At 32.8% G+C, this 19,234-nt stretch overlaps 1 protein-coding gene and 1 long non-coding RNA gene across 2 annotated transcripts; one reads left to right on the forward strand and one right to left on the reverse strand.

The window, feature by feature from the left end:
• Positions 1-5,851: 5,851 nt before the first annotated feature.
• LOC145638010 (uncharacterized) lies at positions 5,852-6,478 on the reverse strand. The gene is made up of 4 exons (XR_014114585.1): positions 6,300-6,478; positions 6,145-6,207; positions 5,991-6,054; positions 5,852-5,900 (listed from the first exon to the last, which is right to left on the reverse strand). It is a non-coding gene; the product is annotated as an uncharacterized LOC145638010 (long non-coding RNA).
• A 1,313-nt stretch (positions 6,479-7,791) lies between these two features.
• Positions 7,792-8,639, forward strand: LOC145640407 (uncharacterized). Its single transcript, XM_081691691.1, has 2 exons — positions 7,792-8,019; positions 8,157-8,639. The coding sequence occupies exons 1-2, from the start codon at positions 7,792-7,794 to the stop codon at positions 8,637-8,639; spliced, it is 711 nt and encodes a 236-aa protein (XP_081547817.1).
• Positions 8,640-19,234: the final 10,595 nt, after the last annotated feature.

The following is a 19,234-nucleotide window of genomic DNA, read 5'->3' on the forward strand; positions in this document are numbered from 1 at the left end:
GTAACAACTATAGTTATTGTTTTTGCATAGCAAAATTTTCAAAAGTTTAGAAACCTATTTACAATCTTTTATATAATTAATAATTTAATATGCTTTTTAATTTTATACTTTAAAAAAGAAAATCCAACATTTCTTATGTATATTAAAATCCCAACTTATCATAAAAATATCATCCAATAATATGATAATAGGTGCAATTCCAAATCGATTTCTTCTAATTGCTCTGACCATGCTAAAAATGTTTAACAAATTTCAAGAATAGATTCTTTTAATCCCTCCCGACACAGTTTTATGAGTAGTAGTACTATTTTTTTTTTTATTTAACAAATATTTTGTCATGTAATTATTATTTTATGAGTAAAAAATTTGAATTATATAAATAGTTCTCTCATATAGAGTGTATATTTCTATTACATATATTGTGCTTATATATAGCTCAATACAAATTTTTATATGTGGTTGGCCACAACTTGTGGCCCCGGAAGTAACCTTCATAAGTAACCCATGACCAAATGAGTAGGTAACCCCTATAAGTAACTCCTAAACGACTGAATAATCCCTTAATAAGTAACCCCTATAATAAAGTTAACCGTGATCGACTAAGTAGCCCCTAAATAAGTAACCCCTATAATTAAGTAAACCCTAATCCCCTAAGTAACCCTTAAATAAATAACTTTTACAAGTAACCCCGACCACACGTTGTGTGACCAACCACACAGAAAAAGCACCAATCAATCAATGGTATCTTATGTCAATATATCATCAATCAAAAAGGATAGACACCTTTTATATAACATGTTTGTATAAATGATATGTTTTAAAATTTGACATATAGATTTTAAAAAAATTATTTTAAAATTTAATAAACAATCCGAACATTGTCCGGGGTTCAAAACTAGTATACAATGAGACAATTCTAACAAGATCACACATTCACACATGAATGTTTTATCACTTATACATTAAATTCGCTAAATTAAAGTAAACTTTCTTCAACATATTTCTTGTGTGCGACAGTTGTTGAAAATTAAGGAATTTATAAGATATTTAGCAGTCACGCTGAACAAATACAGATCAGGAAGCTTATGCGAGCTGCTAATGCCAGAAAATAATACACTGAATCGCTTCTCTACTTTCTTTCTTGATTGTCTTCTAATTTGTGTTCTGTCTTAGATATTGGTGCTTCCTCTTATCAATCCATTGGGGATGATTCTACCGTAGTCGTCGACTACGGTCGACTACAATAACAGACTAAATCTCAACCGTTGATATTTTTTATTGCTTAATCTTAGCCTTCGAAATTTTTTTTTAAAAAAATTGAAAAATCAAAGTTACACATCATTTAAGTCATGACAAGTCAGCGACCAGTCAACGCCCAGTGAGCAAAGGGTTGTTTGGTTCATTACTTATTCAGGGTAAATTTTTTTTTTTCAAGTTATAATATTATAACTTATAAATAATCACTCATAATTATAAAATTGAAGAAAATCATCCAAAATAAACGATTGACAAAATTCATTTGTATACTTTCATCCCCATTTTGATACCTTCAGCCATCTTCAATTGTGCATCTAATTGTTGATCTATTTTAATGGGCACTCCATCATCAACCTCCAATCTTCATTATTTATCCAATAATTACCAAATTACATATAGAATCAATAAGATTAATGTTTAATCATCACATTTATGCTTTAATTTTTTATTTCAGAGTTTGTATCAATTTAAATAAGTGAATAAAAAAATTCGATTGAAAACTAAGGATTATATCTTTCGGGATCAATTGTTAGAATAATTGAAATGATTTTTAGTATAATTTAAACACTACAAAAAAACCAGTGAATTGCGACCGCCAGCACTGGTCGCAATTTTTGAGGAAAACAGTCGCTATTCACAATTGCGACCGTCATCGGTCGCAACTGCACGGTCGTAATTTTAAATGGTCGCAAAAAAAAAAAAATTGCAGCCACGTGGCGGTCGCAGATCAAATTGCGACCGTTTTTCGTATTTTCAACGACCGTTTTTTTAACTGACGTAATTTGTTATTTGCGACAGGCAAAGCGGTCGCAGTTGGAAATTACGACCGCCTAAGACGGTCGCAAAACTCGGGGATCTGCGACAGGCAGTAACGGTCGCAGTTTTCAGTAAATTACGATCGCCTGTGACGGTCGCAAATTCCTGTCATCTGCGACACGCCCTGACGGTCGCAAAAACAAGGGATCTGCGACATGCCCAGACGGTCGCAATTTTCAGTAAATTACGACCGCCTAAGACAGTCGCAAATTCCTGTGATTTGCGACAGGCCCTGACGGTCGCAAAAACATGGGATCTGCGACAGGTTAGATAGACGGTCGCAATTCCTTATAGAATTGCAACAGGGCAATTTATTATTATAATGCAATTTTCAAATAATTACAATTTGCATTATCGATGCCATCCTAACCTGAACCTATAACCTGTTATCATGTGATTTAATATCAAAATTAATATAAAATAAAAATAAAATGCATAATCCATATAGATAATAATATTAATAATTAAAAAGTCCAACTTCGAACAATATATAAAATTATAATGTTCAAGTTAATAGTAATAGTAATTAGTTAGTAATAGTTTTATAAGCTTAAATTTAAAACTAAGTTAGGTCTATATGAATAAGTAATGGCCTATGTTCCTTCAAAAAATAGATAACGCCAACATGTAACAATATAATACCAATTTCAGGCCTATATTCTCCAAAAAATAACGAAATGGCCTATATCCCCCCCCCCCAAAAAAAAACCTAAGGCCTATATTCCCAAAAAAAAACCTAAGGCCTATATTCCCCCAAAAAAATACTAAGGCCTATATCAACAATACTAATGTAAGAGCTTTATGAACAAAAACTACGACACCGGAGTCTGGTGACCAAGCCCACCACCACTCATGTCCGGGTCATCTTCCCTACGAAACTGAAATGGAGGACCACCTGAACAGTTAGAGAACAAGTTCTGCAACATTGTCTCCATCATTCGCTTACTCTCAATTGCTGCCTCCTCCCGCTCCTTCTTCAATGCCTCTTGCAATTGCGTTGCAAACTGTGCCTCCATCTGTGCCTGCATTTGCACTTTTGCCTCCTCTATTCGCTCGGCAACCTTGGCTTGCACACGTTCCTCCAACTGTGAAGCTATAGAAGGATTGTACGATTGTGAGCCTTTCTCAGAAGAGGGGGTGTAAAACAAACTAGCACTTGCACCTAGGCCCTTCACTACACCCTTTTTCCTACCACCAACGACCTCCCAGTATAGCTGGTTAGGGTCCGGTTGTGACCCTTCTTGAGTGGAAGACTCGTCAAGCTTCTTTTGGTAGGCTTCCTGAAATCAAACAAAACACATTATGCATATTAAACATGTTTATAGGTTCAAATTGCAAAAACATACACATTTTCAAGTATTTACAAGGCTATAGGTTCGTGACTAGGCTAAAATGGCATAAATGACCTTCTAACTTACCCATTTTCTTTGTTTTTGCTACATTCTAAGATTTTATCAATCAAACAACTCATATTTAGCATATTAAACATGTTTATAGGTTCAAATTGCAAAAACTTACACATTTTCATGCATATTCAAGGCTGTAGGTTCATGAGTAGGATAAAATGGCTTAAATGACCTTCTAACTTACCCATTTTCTTTGTTTTTGCTATATTATAAGAATTTATCAATCAAACATCTCGTATTTAGCATAGTAAACATGTTTATAGGTTCAAATTGAAAAAACTTACACATTTTCATGCATATTCATGGCTATAGGTTCATGACTAGGCTAAAATGACATAAGTGACCTTTTAACTTACCCATTTTCTTTGTTTTTGCTATATTCTAAGATTTTATCAATCAAACAACTCATATTTAGCATATTAAACATGATTATAGGTTCAAATTGCAAAAACTTACACATTTTCATGCATATTCAAGGCTATAGGTTCACGAGTAGGATAAAATGGCTTAAATGACCTTCTAACTTACCCATTTTCTTTGTTTTTGCTATATTATAAGAATTTATCAATCAAACAACTCGTATTTAGCATAGTAAACATGTTTAAAGGTTCAAATTATTGTTCAAAAGATTATTGTTCATGAAAAAACAAAATAATTTACAAAATACTTTATAGAACCAAAATACAAATTATTGTTCAAAAGATTATAATAACCCCTTAAACATACATATTTCTAATAAAGCCATTGTAATTCAATAAGAATCATTTTTTTTTTAAAACGAAAACTAAAATTATCCAACACATGAGCTCACACCATCCAATAGTCCTACATTGGACATAACGCGAAATAAATTTCTATTCCAACCAAAACACATCCAAGTTCTAGCCTACGCATAATAAAGCGTAAAAAATCCAACAATGAATCAAGCTATCAATACCAAACTAAAATTATCCAACACATGAGATCACAACTCCATAAACAACTAACATAAATATGAATCATATTGCACAAGTAAAAGAAGTAGATAAATAAGGGAAGAAAAACACACAGCGGAGGAGTTGACCAGAAAAGCAGAGGCGGCGACGAAGGTGTTCCAGGTATATGGTGGTGTTACACTTTTAGGCAGGGTTTTTATAAAAAAATTTAAAATGAAAAAAATAAACAACTACAGCCGACTTACCTAGTGGGGGCGATGGAAAAAGACAGCAAAAGGAGGAAGGTCAGGAAGAAGCGGAATCTGGCGACGATGGAGCTGCAAAAGGGGTTAATTTGCGACTCACAATTAGCTATTTAAGATTAAATAACGAAATGAAAAAAAAAAAAATCAACCAAAAGGTCAAGACTGAGAACATAGCTTTAATCAAAAGTTCAAGAGTTAAATTTCACCATCTTTTGTGCAACGAGTGTATTTTATACAATAGAATAAATGGTTTAATTTTTAATTTAAGTCGATCTAGAGTTACTAAGCATGTGCATATTATACACCTGTTGTATAAGATTTATCGTTATTGCAAGTTGTATTTTGCTGTTTGTTGTCTTTGAAAAGGAGAAACTTTATTGCACAAATATCTTAAGGTTAGTCTGGTAAGTAATACGGAGTATGTTGACAGTTATTGCAAAACATATGAATAGCTAATCAACCAAAGCTTATGATGTGATGTGTTTTGTATTCCTTATCGCATGCATCAATTATCATCCTGTTTTTGGACCTACAAAAAAAGGAAGAAATGGTTGATGCTAGCTCTTCAATTAATGGCACACAATTATGATGGGCCCTTTCTAGAAATTGCTCTTCATTTTGGTTAAAATCACACATTTTTAGCTGTAGTTATCTTACCAGTCAATTTTTAGCTTGACAATCAAATGAAATTCGTCTGTCAGATTTATTAGGCTGTTTTTTTCATTTAGTAATATGAGGTGATTAGTAAGACACGATATTTATATCTGGTAAACATATATGAAGACTTGTATGTATCATACATTTAATTTCTATTACAATATGTTATTTTCTATTTGACCCACGCCTCAGAAAATCAATTAAATAAATTGAACTTACTTCATCTTGTCTTATTTTATTTATGGCTTTAAGTATAGAGATGCGGTTAGGGGAAGTCACTTGAGATGACATAAACATGTTTATCACTATAAGCCTCGTGTACTTTAGAGTTTTACATGTGAAAATGCAGATAACCATCCACCAATTTTAAATGGAGAAAACTAATTTAAATGCTGAAAATTAATTTAAATGGCCAATGTAATTTTACATGTGAAAATGCACAAAACCATCCACTAAATTCAGAGTTTTGGCAGAAATTAACTAAATTTCAAAAAAAAAAAAAAAAAAAATCAACCACTTACCTGAGTATAATGGACGGAAAACGAAGGAGGCTAGGATAGAAGAGGAAACCGGCGACGATAGGCCTGCGAAGGAGTTGATTTGTGACCAAATTTAGGGTTTTTGCCCAAATTAACTAAATTAAAAAAAAAAAGTAACCAAATTGCATGAATTACCTGGAGTACGGTGGAAAGCTAACGGAGGAGGCGAAGAGAGAAGAGGACACCGGCGACGGTAGGCCTGCGAAGGAGAAGTTTTTTACCCAAATTTTAGGGTTTTCGCTCAAATAAACTGAAATAAAAAAAATAAAAAAAATTAACATCGACTTACCTGAGTACCGCCGTTGGAATACAAAGGAGGGAAGTACAGGAGGGGAATCCGGCGACGGTGGGCCTGCGTGGTGTTGATTTGCGACCTAAGTTAGGGTTTTCGCACAAAATAACGCTTAATAAAATTAAAAAAAAAACAAAATTAAAACGACATACCTGTGTAGCGTCGACGACCGGAGTGAGGTTGCCGGTGGGAACAACAGCGGAGCAGCGACCGCTTCTTTTCGCTGTTTGTGGTTCACCCTCTTCCCCCTTCTTCTCTGTTCTTATTTCCCTTTCCCCTGGTTTAACAAAAGCAAAATCGATTTTGTTTTATTTTGTTTTAAAAACTGTTACGACCGGTTCTACGAAAGTCAGACCGGTCGTAATTATTTTTTTAAAAAAATAAATTCATATAATTGTAACGACCGTTATAACGACCGCAATAATAAAAAAACGGTCGCAATTAATGAAAATTACGACAGGCTATAAAACGGTCGTAATTAATATAAATTGCGACCGTTTTTACGACGGTCGCAATAAAACAGTCGCAATATTCCCGAATTTTAGTAGTGAAAATAGTCATAGGAATTTGTGAATAATTATCCGCCATTGAATGTTTTTTTTAAAAAAGCCATTGTTGAATGTTGAAGCTAGATGAGCATGATTTTAGGTTGAAAATTAATTAAAATAAAAATGAAGATAAATCTAACTGATTCCCGTTTTTCTTTTTTTGGGCGTGTTTGTTATTGGGGGTTTTAATTATGTTAATAAATATATATAAAAGTACTTAATTTAAAGGATGAATCTTTTCAATAAAAAAAAATCTCAAATATATTAAGTATATATTTTGTTAACTAATAAAAATATTAATACAGATTTGCTAAATACTTGTAGAATACTGAATATATTTTGCCTAACTAAGCTGTCATAGTCCTTAAAAATATAAAATAAAAAAAATAGAAAATTTAAAGCATCATACGTAGTACTTATATTGATAAGATTTTGGCTTTCAAAAAAAATATATTGATAAGATTTTGATTTTTTTTTTTTTTTTTTTGGAAAAAAAAAAAGTACTCAATGCATATATACTCAACCTTCATCTAATATAGATGATAAAATTCCTTTAGCTATTAGATTTTGATTCGTGTGAGTACTAGCATAGTTATTGTATTTTTTTTTCATTTTTTTTATTACTAGTGTAGATTTTGTGTTTTTTTTTTTTTTTTGGAAGCATTGTTACTTGTATTATTTTTTTTTTTTGAAATATAATTACTTGTATTTAATTATTTCTATATGTAAATTTTTTAATTAATACGTATAATCTATAATAACTAAATAAAATTAATTTCATAAAGATATCTAAATTAAATTAAATTATTACCATTTCTTTAATGCTTATATGGTGGATTATTGTTTATAATACCTTCGTTATCTAAAAATCATTGTTCATTGGAGCAGTGCAAATGCAACTATACTACTAATAATCTTATTCTATATTTAATTGTTTCAATTATGTTAATAAATCTATAGTAATATATATAGTTAAAGGGGGTTTTGGGTAATCTGCAAGTTACCTATACCTCTCTATAATAGGCTGGATGCTTGGATGTGGCACTTTACTAAAGATGGGCGCTACTCTGTAAGAAGTGCTTATAATCTGATTACCATGGAGCAAAAAAATAACAAGGCCACCACCTCTAATCTGAGCTGCAAGTTTGATTGGAATGCTGTTTGGTATGCTGATGTGCCGCCAAAGATCAAACTCTTCGCGTGGAGGGCTATCAAAGAGGCTGTGGCAGCTCGGCACTCTTTGATCAGAAGAGGTATGAACATTGATGAGACATGCCCTATGTGTGAGAGGAGAATGAAGATGTTTTGCACATGCTGGTTTCTTGTAAGGATGCAAAATTGTTGTGGTATCTTTCCCCTCTTCGCTTAGAGTTTGAAAGATATGAAGGTAACTCTTTTGGGGAGTGGTGTGTTAATGCTCGAAAATGCTACAAAGATCAGAATTGGTGGAATGTGTTCTAGAGCGTTTTGTGGGGTGTTTGGCTTCGTAGAAATGCGTGGACCTTTGAGGGGAGAAAGAAGGATATGGGTGAGGTTATACACAAGGCTTTAGGGATTGTTGGTGACTACGCTGATGCTAAAGAAGCCCCCTGCTCGTTGTCTGACCACTCTCAGCTGGAGAGTAAGAGGTCTGCTCCTGCACCAGGGATGATAAAAATTAATTCTGACGCAGCTATCTTCAGATCAGATTGTGTGGGGCTTGGTGGAGTTATGCAAGACGAGGTTGGGGATGTTGTTGCCTCTACTTGTCTTCAAATGGGAGGGAAGTTCGAGCCTGATATTGCTGAAGCACTAGCCATGAGACACTGCTTGCTCATTGCTATTGAATCGGGTTTCACAAAGCTTTGTGTTGAAACTGATTGCCTCAAATTATTCAGCCATGTTTCGAAAAAGAATGCCTCCTTCACTGAATTTGGCATATTGTTTATGATATCCTACAGCTAGCTAGGGGCTGTCATGTTTGTTCCTTTTCCTTTGTTAAAAGGAGTGGTAATCGGGTAGCTCGCGAATTAGCAAAACTTTACTCTTCGTTTGATTGTATTAGAGTTTGGATGGAGGAAGTTCCTCCTAGTATTGTGAACTTTGTTTTGGCTGATTTAAGCCTTTTGAGTAGTTAATAAAATGCTCTCTACTTGGATGCTTGTCAAAAAAAAAAAAAAAAAAAAAAAAAAAAAAAAGGGGTTTTGGGTGATAAATTTCACTTTCCCAAAATACCCCTTTCATCTTTTATAATTTCCAAAAGAAAACGACCATAATTTTAAAAATATAACTACCATTTTTTTTAACAAAAAAAAAAAAAACCTACCATCCTTTAATTTTTTTTTTTTGAGGGAAATCATATTTTGCATAAACATTATAATGTACTCATATCTTACCTTTTAATCTCTACCATTTCATCAATTTATAAACCCACTAATATTTTTTTTTTATTAGAATAAGGTAAATAATATTTTAGGAAAAAAAAAAAAAAGAGAATCGAGTCGTGCATATTAACTTCTTATGTTGCACACGCAATTTGCATGTGTCTCACAGCTTGTAAAGATAAAATGGACAAAAACAAATAATCAAAACTCAACCTTGGTAGTTGGTGTCGTTGTAAAATAATATCTCAAATACAAAACAAAATTACAACATTCATCAAATAGTATATATCAACATTTATCTTCAAACTTAATATTAAATAAATTTCACTTGAAATTATTACTAACTTACATCAATTCCACATTTTTCAGAAACATATAAAAGTATTACTCGGTTGGTCATGGGTTATTCGGTCGGTCACGGATTACACTCACACAGAAAAGGCGCTAACGGATTGAGAAAATTTAGTAACCAATGACTGTTTGAGTAACCCCTACATAAATAATCCCGGCGAAAATGCGTTAATCGACTGAGTAAACCCAGAATAAGTATTCTTGACCGACTAAGCAGCTAGTCCCGACCACACTGAAAAAGCACCGAAATTTTATTTAGGCAGGTTGAATAATAATTTATAAAAATAAGTAAAAGTGTTAAAAAGTGAGTCTTTTTTTATTTTTTATCTTGTTTATTGGGTCGTCCTATATTATGGGTGGGTATCCCCACCTTGTTCGGGTATGATGAATAAGAGGGGTTTGATCTTAAATTGTATTTTTGTCATTTTCCAACAATATGACACTCAGCCTTGTTAAATTAAATTAATTGTCAAATACAATGGTGGTAATGATTTAATTGTCAAATGTTCTTATCAATTTATTACCAACAATGTTCTTCACCAAAACATGTGTATACATATTAATATATTATATAAAAAAAATATATAATTAAATCGTCCTAAACAGTTATAGGCAGTCCCAAAAATAAAAAAGCAAAGATTAACTTGAATAAAAAACAATTTGAAGAATAATCATTAAAAAAGGCTACCATATTTGATTGTAATATACTTTAAATATTCTTAATAGGGATTACACAATATATACTCCCTCCGTTCTTATCATCTTATATTCCACTTTGCTATGTTCATTTTTTTATCTTCCCTCTTATCATTTATTCCTTTTATGGTTAAAAAAATCACTTTAAACACTTATTTCGTCACCACATAGCTTACACAAAACTCTAATTATAATGAAATGAAGGAAGTACTTAAATGAAATTGTCTATTTTAATTGTAATAACTTTAAAATTTGTGTATAGGGACTCTAAAAAAATTAGTTGGGTCTGCCTAATTTGATTGTAATAATAATCTTCAACTACTAGACTCTATAATACTTAATTATTGGGACTGCCTAGTATTTTTTATTGGACTCTATAATACTTAATTATTGGGATTGCCTAATTTGATTTTAATAACTTTCAAATATTTTGTATTAGCACTCTACAATACTTAGCTGGGACTGTCTAATCTGATTATAATATAGCCTTCAACTATTTTTTTTATTAGACTCCATAACACTTAATTAGGATTGTCTAATTTGAGAGTGAGGGATAGCTCAAGTGGTTAGAGTTTTCCTCTCGGTTTTAGGAGGTCCTGAGATCGATTCTCATCCCCGCCCTTGTGGCTCTCTAAACACCATAAAAAAATAATAAATAAATAAATTAGGATTGCCTAATTTGATTGTAATATCCTTTCTATTTTTTATTGGGATTCTATAATGCTCAATTGGAACTGCTTAATTGATTAAAAAAAATTAAACCTTCTATTATTTTTTTTATTGAGACTTTATAATACTTGATTGAGATTACCCTATTTGATTGTAATAACCTTTAAATATTCTTAATCGGGACTACATATCATTCCCACCATTCTTTTTTTTTATCTTCTTATATTCCATTTAGCTACTTTGTTTTAGGTATGCCCAAATATAAATTAGATATATCCAAATTGGGAAACATTTTATATATACACCGTAATCTATGTTTTAATCAAGTCTTGTCTTAGTCAATCCTTCTGATTAACATATAAAAATCAACTTTTGGGTACGCCCAAAATTAAATTGGGTATATCTAAAAGTGAATTTTATGAATGTATGCTCTGTAGGGATTGAGAGTTTTTTTTTCTATGCAAGAGTAATCCTGTGCCGGGAGCTATAGGACTACTAATCGAATTTGCTAGGATTTGTATCTGTATGAATTTTGATAATCATCCTTCGATTAAAAGCATACTAACTTTTAGCGTATTTTGGGACTAACCAGTTTTCGTTTGGGACCGCCTAGTTGTGTTAATTATTGTTCGATACAATGTACATTCAAGTATATATTTTAACCATGTCTTATCTTTTGATTGTCTTAATTGACTAATAAGATTCGAATTTTAGGTATACCCAAAATTAAATTGGGGACACCTAATTAAAAGCAAAATTTATGTATGATCTAGGGGTGTGAGTTTTGTTCTACGTAAGGTTAATTCGTTGCAAACAATAAGATTATCAGACAAAATTGCTAGGATTCTTACTTGTATGAATTTCGATAATAGTCCTTCGATTCAAAGCAAACATATATCTGTAGTCTTGTATTTTTGGACTATAACAGTTCAATTTGGGACCACCTAGTTGTGTTCTTTATTACATACTACCAAGTATATATATATATATATATATATATATATATATATATATATATATATATATATATATATATATATATATATATATATATATATATATATATTCGAAATAACCTTAAAGTTTTGTATTTTTTTTATATATAAAAAAAAAATTAAACCACTTCGTTTTAGGTACACCCAAATATAATTTAGTATAGCCAAAATGGGAAACATTTTATTAACCATGATCTACATCTTTAGTCAAGTCTTATCTTTACAATCTTCGTTCTAATTAACTAAAAAAAAAAGTCAAATTTTAGATACGTCCAAAATTAATTTTTGGGTATGCCCAAAATTAAATTGAGGATATCTAAAGCAAGATTTATGTATGTATGCTCTATAGGATCGTGATTGACTTTTGAGTAACTTTTATTTAATACAAGTACGTATTTAATTTTTATTACGGAGTAGATAATTTTAAGATATACATATACTTCGTATATATTTACTTAGGGTTTTCTAAGCTATACCCCTAAGGTAGTTGAGTTTTCAAGGTGTACTCATGCTTTTTCAAGTTTTTAAGCCATGCTCTTCAACTTCTTATCAATACTAAAATGTACCCTTATCAGTTATTTAAAAGTTAATTGAGAGTGATTTCGTGGCTTCAGTTTTCGTTATTAGGGTTGTTGTGGTTAAGATTTCTTTCTCGTATCATTTCCTTACTTTTTTCATCTTTTTATTAAATTTATAGTTAACTTTAGGTGACGTAGAAGTCTCAAGGAGGGTACCATTCATTAATGGTACTGAGTTGATGGGCACAACTTAGAAATTTAAAAAAGCATGCGGGTACACCAACCTTAGAAACTCGACTACCTTAGGGGCATAACTTAGAAAAACCCTATGTACTTCATATTTGTTATTATATTATTACAATTATAAGTTTTGTGTTGATTTCACCATGGATGAACTTTGAAACTATTAAAGATCATATATATAATATAGTATAGGATATTTTGTGAAAAACTACCTTTTAAACTTTGAATTTTGTGAAAAACTACCCTAAAAACAAAATGTTGTAATTAACTACCTTATAAAGTATAAAATGTTGTAATTAACCACCTTATAAAGTATAAAATGTTGTAATTGACTACCTCCCACCGGAATAACACATTTGATTTTTATTTTTCGGTGTTAACCATGTCATGTGAGGGTCACATGACCCTTTAATGAGTTAATTCCCCCCTTTCTCCCAAATTTTCCCGATTTATACCAACTCTTTTCCTTAACAATACGATTATTCATAATTTATATTGTTTATTTGCAACTCCTTTGATAATTATATGGGCTGAATTGAGGTAAAGCGGGAAAATTTGGGAAAAAGATGGGAATTAAGTCATAAAAGGGGCACTTGACCCTCACGTGATATGGTCAACGTCGGAAAATAAAAGTCAAATATGTCATTCCGTTAGAAGGTAGTCAATTACAACGTTTTATATTTTATAAGGTAGTTAATTACAACATTTTATTTTTAGGGTAGTTTTTCGCAAAATTTGGAGTTTAAAAGGTAGTTTTTTACAAAAAAATCCTATAATATATTCATAAAAAAAATAAAAAAAAAAAACCTATTAAGGTAGTGTGTGATTTTTTATTTATATTTATTTATTTATTTATTTATTTTGAGAAAGTGTAGTGTGTGAATCTTAGCAAAGAGAACAAAAAAAAATCATACATGAATTTTTTTTTTTTTTTTTAGAAATACAAAAGAATCTTTTATTATCCTATTATATTTGCCTAATATTAATAATATGAAGTCTAATAATATCACAACATGATAAACATAACTAGGAAAATATATAAATAAAAAAGGTCTTGATCTTGTCTGCTTTACTTACCCAATAATTTGATTTTTTTTTAATCAACTAAAATAAGATAAATATAGTTTATTAACCAACATTAGATAAATAAAAGGAAATTCGCACTAAACTAATTTAACGTTTAAGATATTTATTTTAAAAAAATTAGGTTAGTTCTACAATTCATGTATTTATATTTGATGTATGAGAAATTAGTCAAACCAATATATGATTATTCAAATGAAAAGTGTGACATATTAATTATTACGTACAAGAATATACGAAGTATATCAATTTATATGCTATTTCACCAAAAAAAAATATTATATGATATTAGATACACTAATCTTTTATATAATTTTAAGAGTTGTTTTTCTAACTTCTCACCAAATTTGTACAAAACTCCAATCCTACAATGTTGTGCACTCCTTTTTTTTTTTCTTTCCTTCTTTTTTTTTAAAAAAAAAAAAAAAAAAAAATTGTTAGCAATAACATCCAAATAACATCCTTTCTCCAAATAGAAATAAAAAAAAAAATCAAAATTTCACTTCTACTTTTTTTTTTTTTCTTTTCTTTCTAAGAAACTATCTCTAGTTTGTTAAAAAGAAAAAAAAAAAATCTAATTATAACGTACTGTACAAAATTAGTTGCTTCAGTTATGGCACTATCTTTCCCTTTCTTCCACCCTTTCTAACAAACTTGGTCACTAATTGGCCTTAACTACTATAACTCCGTATTATAAACTTGCGAACTGAAATGTTTTAAAATAACATAGTTTCTGGGGTACCAACAGGAGCTAGCCTTCTGTCTGGCTCAAATTTACACGCGATACCAAAATCTCCTAGCTTAACCGTGCCCAAATTTCCATCAATAAAGATGTTAAAAATCTTCACATCACAATGAATTATCGGTACACTACGATTGTGCTCAAGATAATGCAACGCGCTTAGAATCTATCTACACCGATTCTTGATTGCGGTGTTACCTACAAGATTATGTTTGTTGGTGTACACTCTCAAATCTCTGGAAGTAAAAAGCTCGGTAATCGTGTGAAGGATACCAGTAATTCATATGTCAGCTCTGTTTTACACCAAGCAATTTCTTTACCATCAAACTTATCAAACCCTTTAAAAACGTTTTTGGTGGCACCCTCTCCTACCATTTCTTCGTACCTTAGATATCGCCTTTTCCGATACTCCTTTGCAACTATGTCTTGTGAACTCGAAGCAGCCATTACTGATTATTCAAACAAACAGATGATTTGGGATCGAAGAGATGATGACGAAGGTTGTTTTTTTGATGATTTAATAATCAAGAGATGACTTTCTTGGATTAAAAGGACAATGTCGGTTGCTATTTATTCTTGCGGCAGTTGATTAGTCACTTCAATTACTGAATTTGGTTAATGGTTAAAAGATCAAGAAACAGAAAATGCCACTTCTTGATTATTAAAAATGTTTTTTTCTTTTTTTGGTAAAATAAAGTGACTAGTTCATATGTAATATGAACTACCTCCGTGGGTATTATTTATGAGATATAAAATTTGTCAAAGTTGCAACTAATACGAAATGGAGGTAGTAATTGACAAGTTGCCCGTGACCTGTAACAAAATTAGCTTACAACATTTAGTGTTTTACAAGGCAGTTTAAAACTACTATAATGTAAGGATAATTGAGTAATTATGTATGTAAATGATATAGGAAAATAGGAGAGTCATCCTCAAAAGCTAGTTCAAGACTTCAAGGGAAAGAGAGCCCATTATCCTATATAAATCCCACCTCAACCCCTTATATGACCGATGTGGGAATCAAGTCCCATACCTTCCAATGGACAGTCCTATAACATTAGTCAAAAATACATATCATATAGGGGTGTACATAAACAGGACCGGACCTGAAAACCGACCTGATCCGGACCTGTTGGGACCGGACCTGACCCGGACCTGTAGATTCAGGTCCGGTCCCGTTCCTTAAAATTCAAGGTTCCCGGTCCCGGTTCGGATCAGGTCCAAACCTGGGGTTTTCAGGTCTGGACCTGAAACCCGGTAAAAATGTATTTTTTTTAAAAAAAACTTTTTTTTCCCAAATATCAAAACAAGAAGTCAGTTCATTTCTAACCCTAACTTAATCACTCACTCCCTAACCCACTCAGCCGACACAAGTCACACAACACACTTACAAACCCACTCCCTCACGCTGCACACTCCTCTAGCGACCACAGGATCGCGCGACTCTAGCAACCCCAGCCACTAGAACGTGCGACTCTAGCAACCGCAACCACCACATTGCGCGACTCCAGCAACCACAGCCACCAAAACACGCGACTCTAGCGACCGCAGCCACCAGATCGCGCGACTCCAGCTACTGCAGCCACCAGAACGCGCGACACTAGAGGCCGCAACCACCAGATCGCGCGATTCCAACGAACGCATCCACCAGAACGCGCGACTCCGGCGACCGCATCCACCAGATCGCGTGACTCTAGCGACTGCAGCCACCCAATCATACACCAATCGCCCTCTTACTCGCTTCACGATCTACCCCGACCTTCCTTTGCGACCATCTACTTTGAAGGTGGTAGATCTGGTGGTTGCTGTTGTCTAGTATTTTTGGTGTTTGGGAATTGGGACTTTAGTCAATTTATACAATTTATGTAGTATTCATGATTGATAATATCAGATTTTATGTTATTATTTATTTTATTTTTTAAATAAAAAATCAAAATATAAATAAAAAAACAGGTCTATTCAGGTCTGAACCCGGACCGGACCTGATTTTTTAGGTCTAACCCGGAACCGGACCTGTTGAATCAGGTCCGGTCTCCGGTCCTCAAAATTCCCTGATTCAGGTCCCGGTCCCAACAGGTCCGGTCCAGGTCCGGTCCGGTTTTGGACCGGTGTACAGCCCTAATATCATAAGTGTACACATAATATTACTTCGTATCTAGGTTTACATCATTACGTACTATTTCCTCCGTTCTTTTTTATTTAACCTGCTTTGACTTTTACACTATTTACCACCCCTTATTTGACCGTGTTTTGTGAATAATATGTAGGGAAAAACATATTTATGTTGGATCATTTTGAATTCGTCTCAATAAATACTATCATAATATATAACTTTTATATTTTTTAATTATGGAGAATTAAAGTTATTGATCGTTAAAGTTTTGCATTGGCAAACGTGATAAAAGAATCAGGTAAAGTAAAACAGAACGAAGTATATATTTATTGAATGAGAATGCTCTAGTTGTTGAGCAGAATTGACAAAATAAAAGTATAAAAGATGGTATCAAAGGTACGTAGACTTTAACAATAGACCGTATTTTCAACAACTTTGTGTAAATTTTGTCATGCTATTCCATTTTTATTTCTTGCACAAACACTTCTTTTGAACTATTAATAATTAATGTATGTACAAGACCCTCTTAATGTGTTTCCTACTAGAATTTCAGGGAATAAATATTTATTTATTTTTTGACATTGGAAAAAGCAGATTAATACATAATTGAAGAACTTGTAAAAGACGAAATTAAAAAGGTTGTTGCATCCTTGGCTATTCTATGTGCCACTTCCACTTTTGCCCTGTTTTCCTTGCGGATAATGCACCAGTTAAAGCTATTTCCCTTTTCCTTGATTTCAGAGATGGTCCAATCAATTGTTTTATCTCTAGCCCTCCCCTTCTGCAACAGATCAACCAAATTTGCAGCATCTGTGACAAAGACCATACTACTTAACCCTTCCTGGAGGCACCATTTCATTGCATATAGGCATGCCATAGCTTCAGCATGAAGAGCAGAGCTTGCCATTCCAAAATTGTAGCCATATTTCTCTGTCAAGACTCCTCCCTCAACTAGAGCCCAACCTATCCCCATTCTCTTTGTTTGTTTATTCCAGGCACCATCAATTTGTATCGATAGACTAGAGCTGAGAATCCTTATTGATCAAACTTACCCAAACTTGCCAAATTGAAACCTGGTGGCCATATTGGATCTAAGTCTGTGGGGTAAGAATCTTCAAAACCATTCATTTTTCGGTTATTCTTCCATACGCTTGTCAATCTTTTCTAAGATCTCCTTTGCAAGCATATTGTTTCCTCTAAAAATGAAGCCATTCCTTGCTAACCATATCTCCCATAGGGTGGCAACAAAGATTGGAACTCTCTCAGTATCGAAACCATCCTGACTATAAAAGAGTCGGATATAACTTATTAACCACGTTTGAATAGTAATCTCCATATTTTCCTCGAATCTAATATTAAGGCTTCCGCCAAACCATACCCTCCTTGGAGTACTACACTGTCTTAAAAGATGATTCATATTTTCCTCTTCAATATTACAAAACTCACACAAGCTTGAGTCCCTTAGACTTCTAAGATGCAAATTACTCTTAACCGGCAAACCATTATTGATAGGCGTGTCGCGTACCTAACAAAAATAAACCTTACTAGACCACTACTATGTAGAAGGGCAAGTAAGGGTCGGATCCCAAGAGACTATGGTTCAACCAATTAAATAGACTCAAGCAATTACCAAGCAAGTAACCAAATCAAATAAATGGGAATCAATATCTAAAGAACCAATTAAAACGATAAAATCTAGTAAAATGACAATTCAATGCTAAAAACATCCAAGATCAAGCTTCACCACGAATACAATTAATGCAATAGTCGTTCTACCCCTAACACATAATTCGATTTATTAATGAGGAAAAGTAATCCATGAATAATACCAATGGTCTCTCCCGAGTTATCAATGGCTTCTCTAATCACAATCAAGCCTACTTCCGTGGAATCATGTAAATTAAAGACCTTAAGAACATTACTTTAACTTCCTAATCATCCATTCAACTACTCCCGTGATGAACTTCAAACCCTTAATTGATTTATTCAAATCCGTCAAAACCCAACTCCCGTTGCGATTAAAACAAAGGATTTATAACAATACCAATTATCCCTAATCTAGTATTGGCATAAGCATAATCAATTAAGCATATCAATTACAATTATTATTAGAGAATTTAAAGAATTAAATCATGCATTAATCATATTCGGGTTCCGCTAGATCTTGGAATAAGAAAACTACTCACACATATTGATGAAAGCAAAAACAATATTCAATGAAGAAAACATGATTAATAAGTAATAAAAAGTAAAAGAAGAAATAAAGATGAATACCAATTGCTTGAATGAAGAAAAGTACCAATTGTTGATGAATAAAGATTAAATCTTGAAAGTGAAATGTAATATAGATCTAGAGAGAATATTAGGGTTCTAACGAATGTTTAAAAGCTGCAAAATAATAACTAAGTATGTTAAGTCGGGGTTTACAAAGGGTATTTATATCCCTTAGTTAAGAAATCCCGAAAAAATAGGAAAACGGGGTCTTCGACACTTCGCCCGGTCTGACCGGGCAATGCTGCCCGGTCGGGCGCGCAAAGCAACTCCTTTTTGTGCTTCTTCATATGGCCTCTATTGTACAGTTCTTTGTTTGCCCGATCTGACCGGGCAATGCTGCCCGGTCCGGGCGGACAAAAGCTAACTCTTCATACTTCCTCTATTGTGACTTTTCTTCTTTCCTTCTTCGCCCTGGCTGCCAGGGCAATATTGCCCTCTAGGGCGGACACGGGTAAAATTCTCCTCCATCTTAATAAGCTTTCGTGGCTATCC

The sequence above is a fragment of the Chenopodium album genome, chromosome 7 (assembly GCF_948465745.1).
Source record: "Chenopodium album chromosome 7, dcCheAlbu1.1, whole genome shotgun sequence".
Classification (NCBI taxonomy): Eukaryota; Viridiplantae; Streptophyta; class Magnoliopsida; order Caryophyllales; family Amaranthaceae; genus Chenopodium; species Chenopodium album.

What these genes read in the sequence shown, in the direction of transcription:
- LOC145640407 (XM_081691691.1), top strand. Translation starts at nt 7,792, where the DNA reads ATGGAGCAAAAAAATAACAAGGCCACCACCTCTAATCTGAGCTGCAAG. An exon ending in TTTGCACATGCTGGTTTCTT is followed by an intron (nt 8,020 to 8,156) that starts GTAAGGATGCAA and finishes AATGTGTTCTAG; the next exon opens with AGCGTTTTGTGGGGTGTTTG.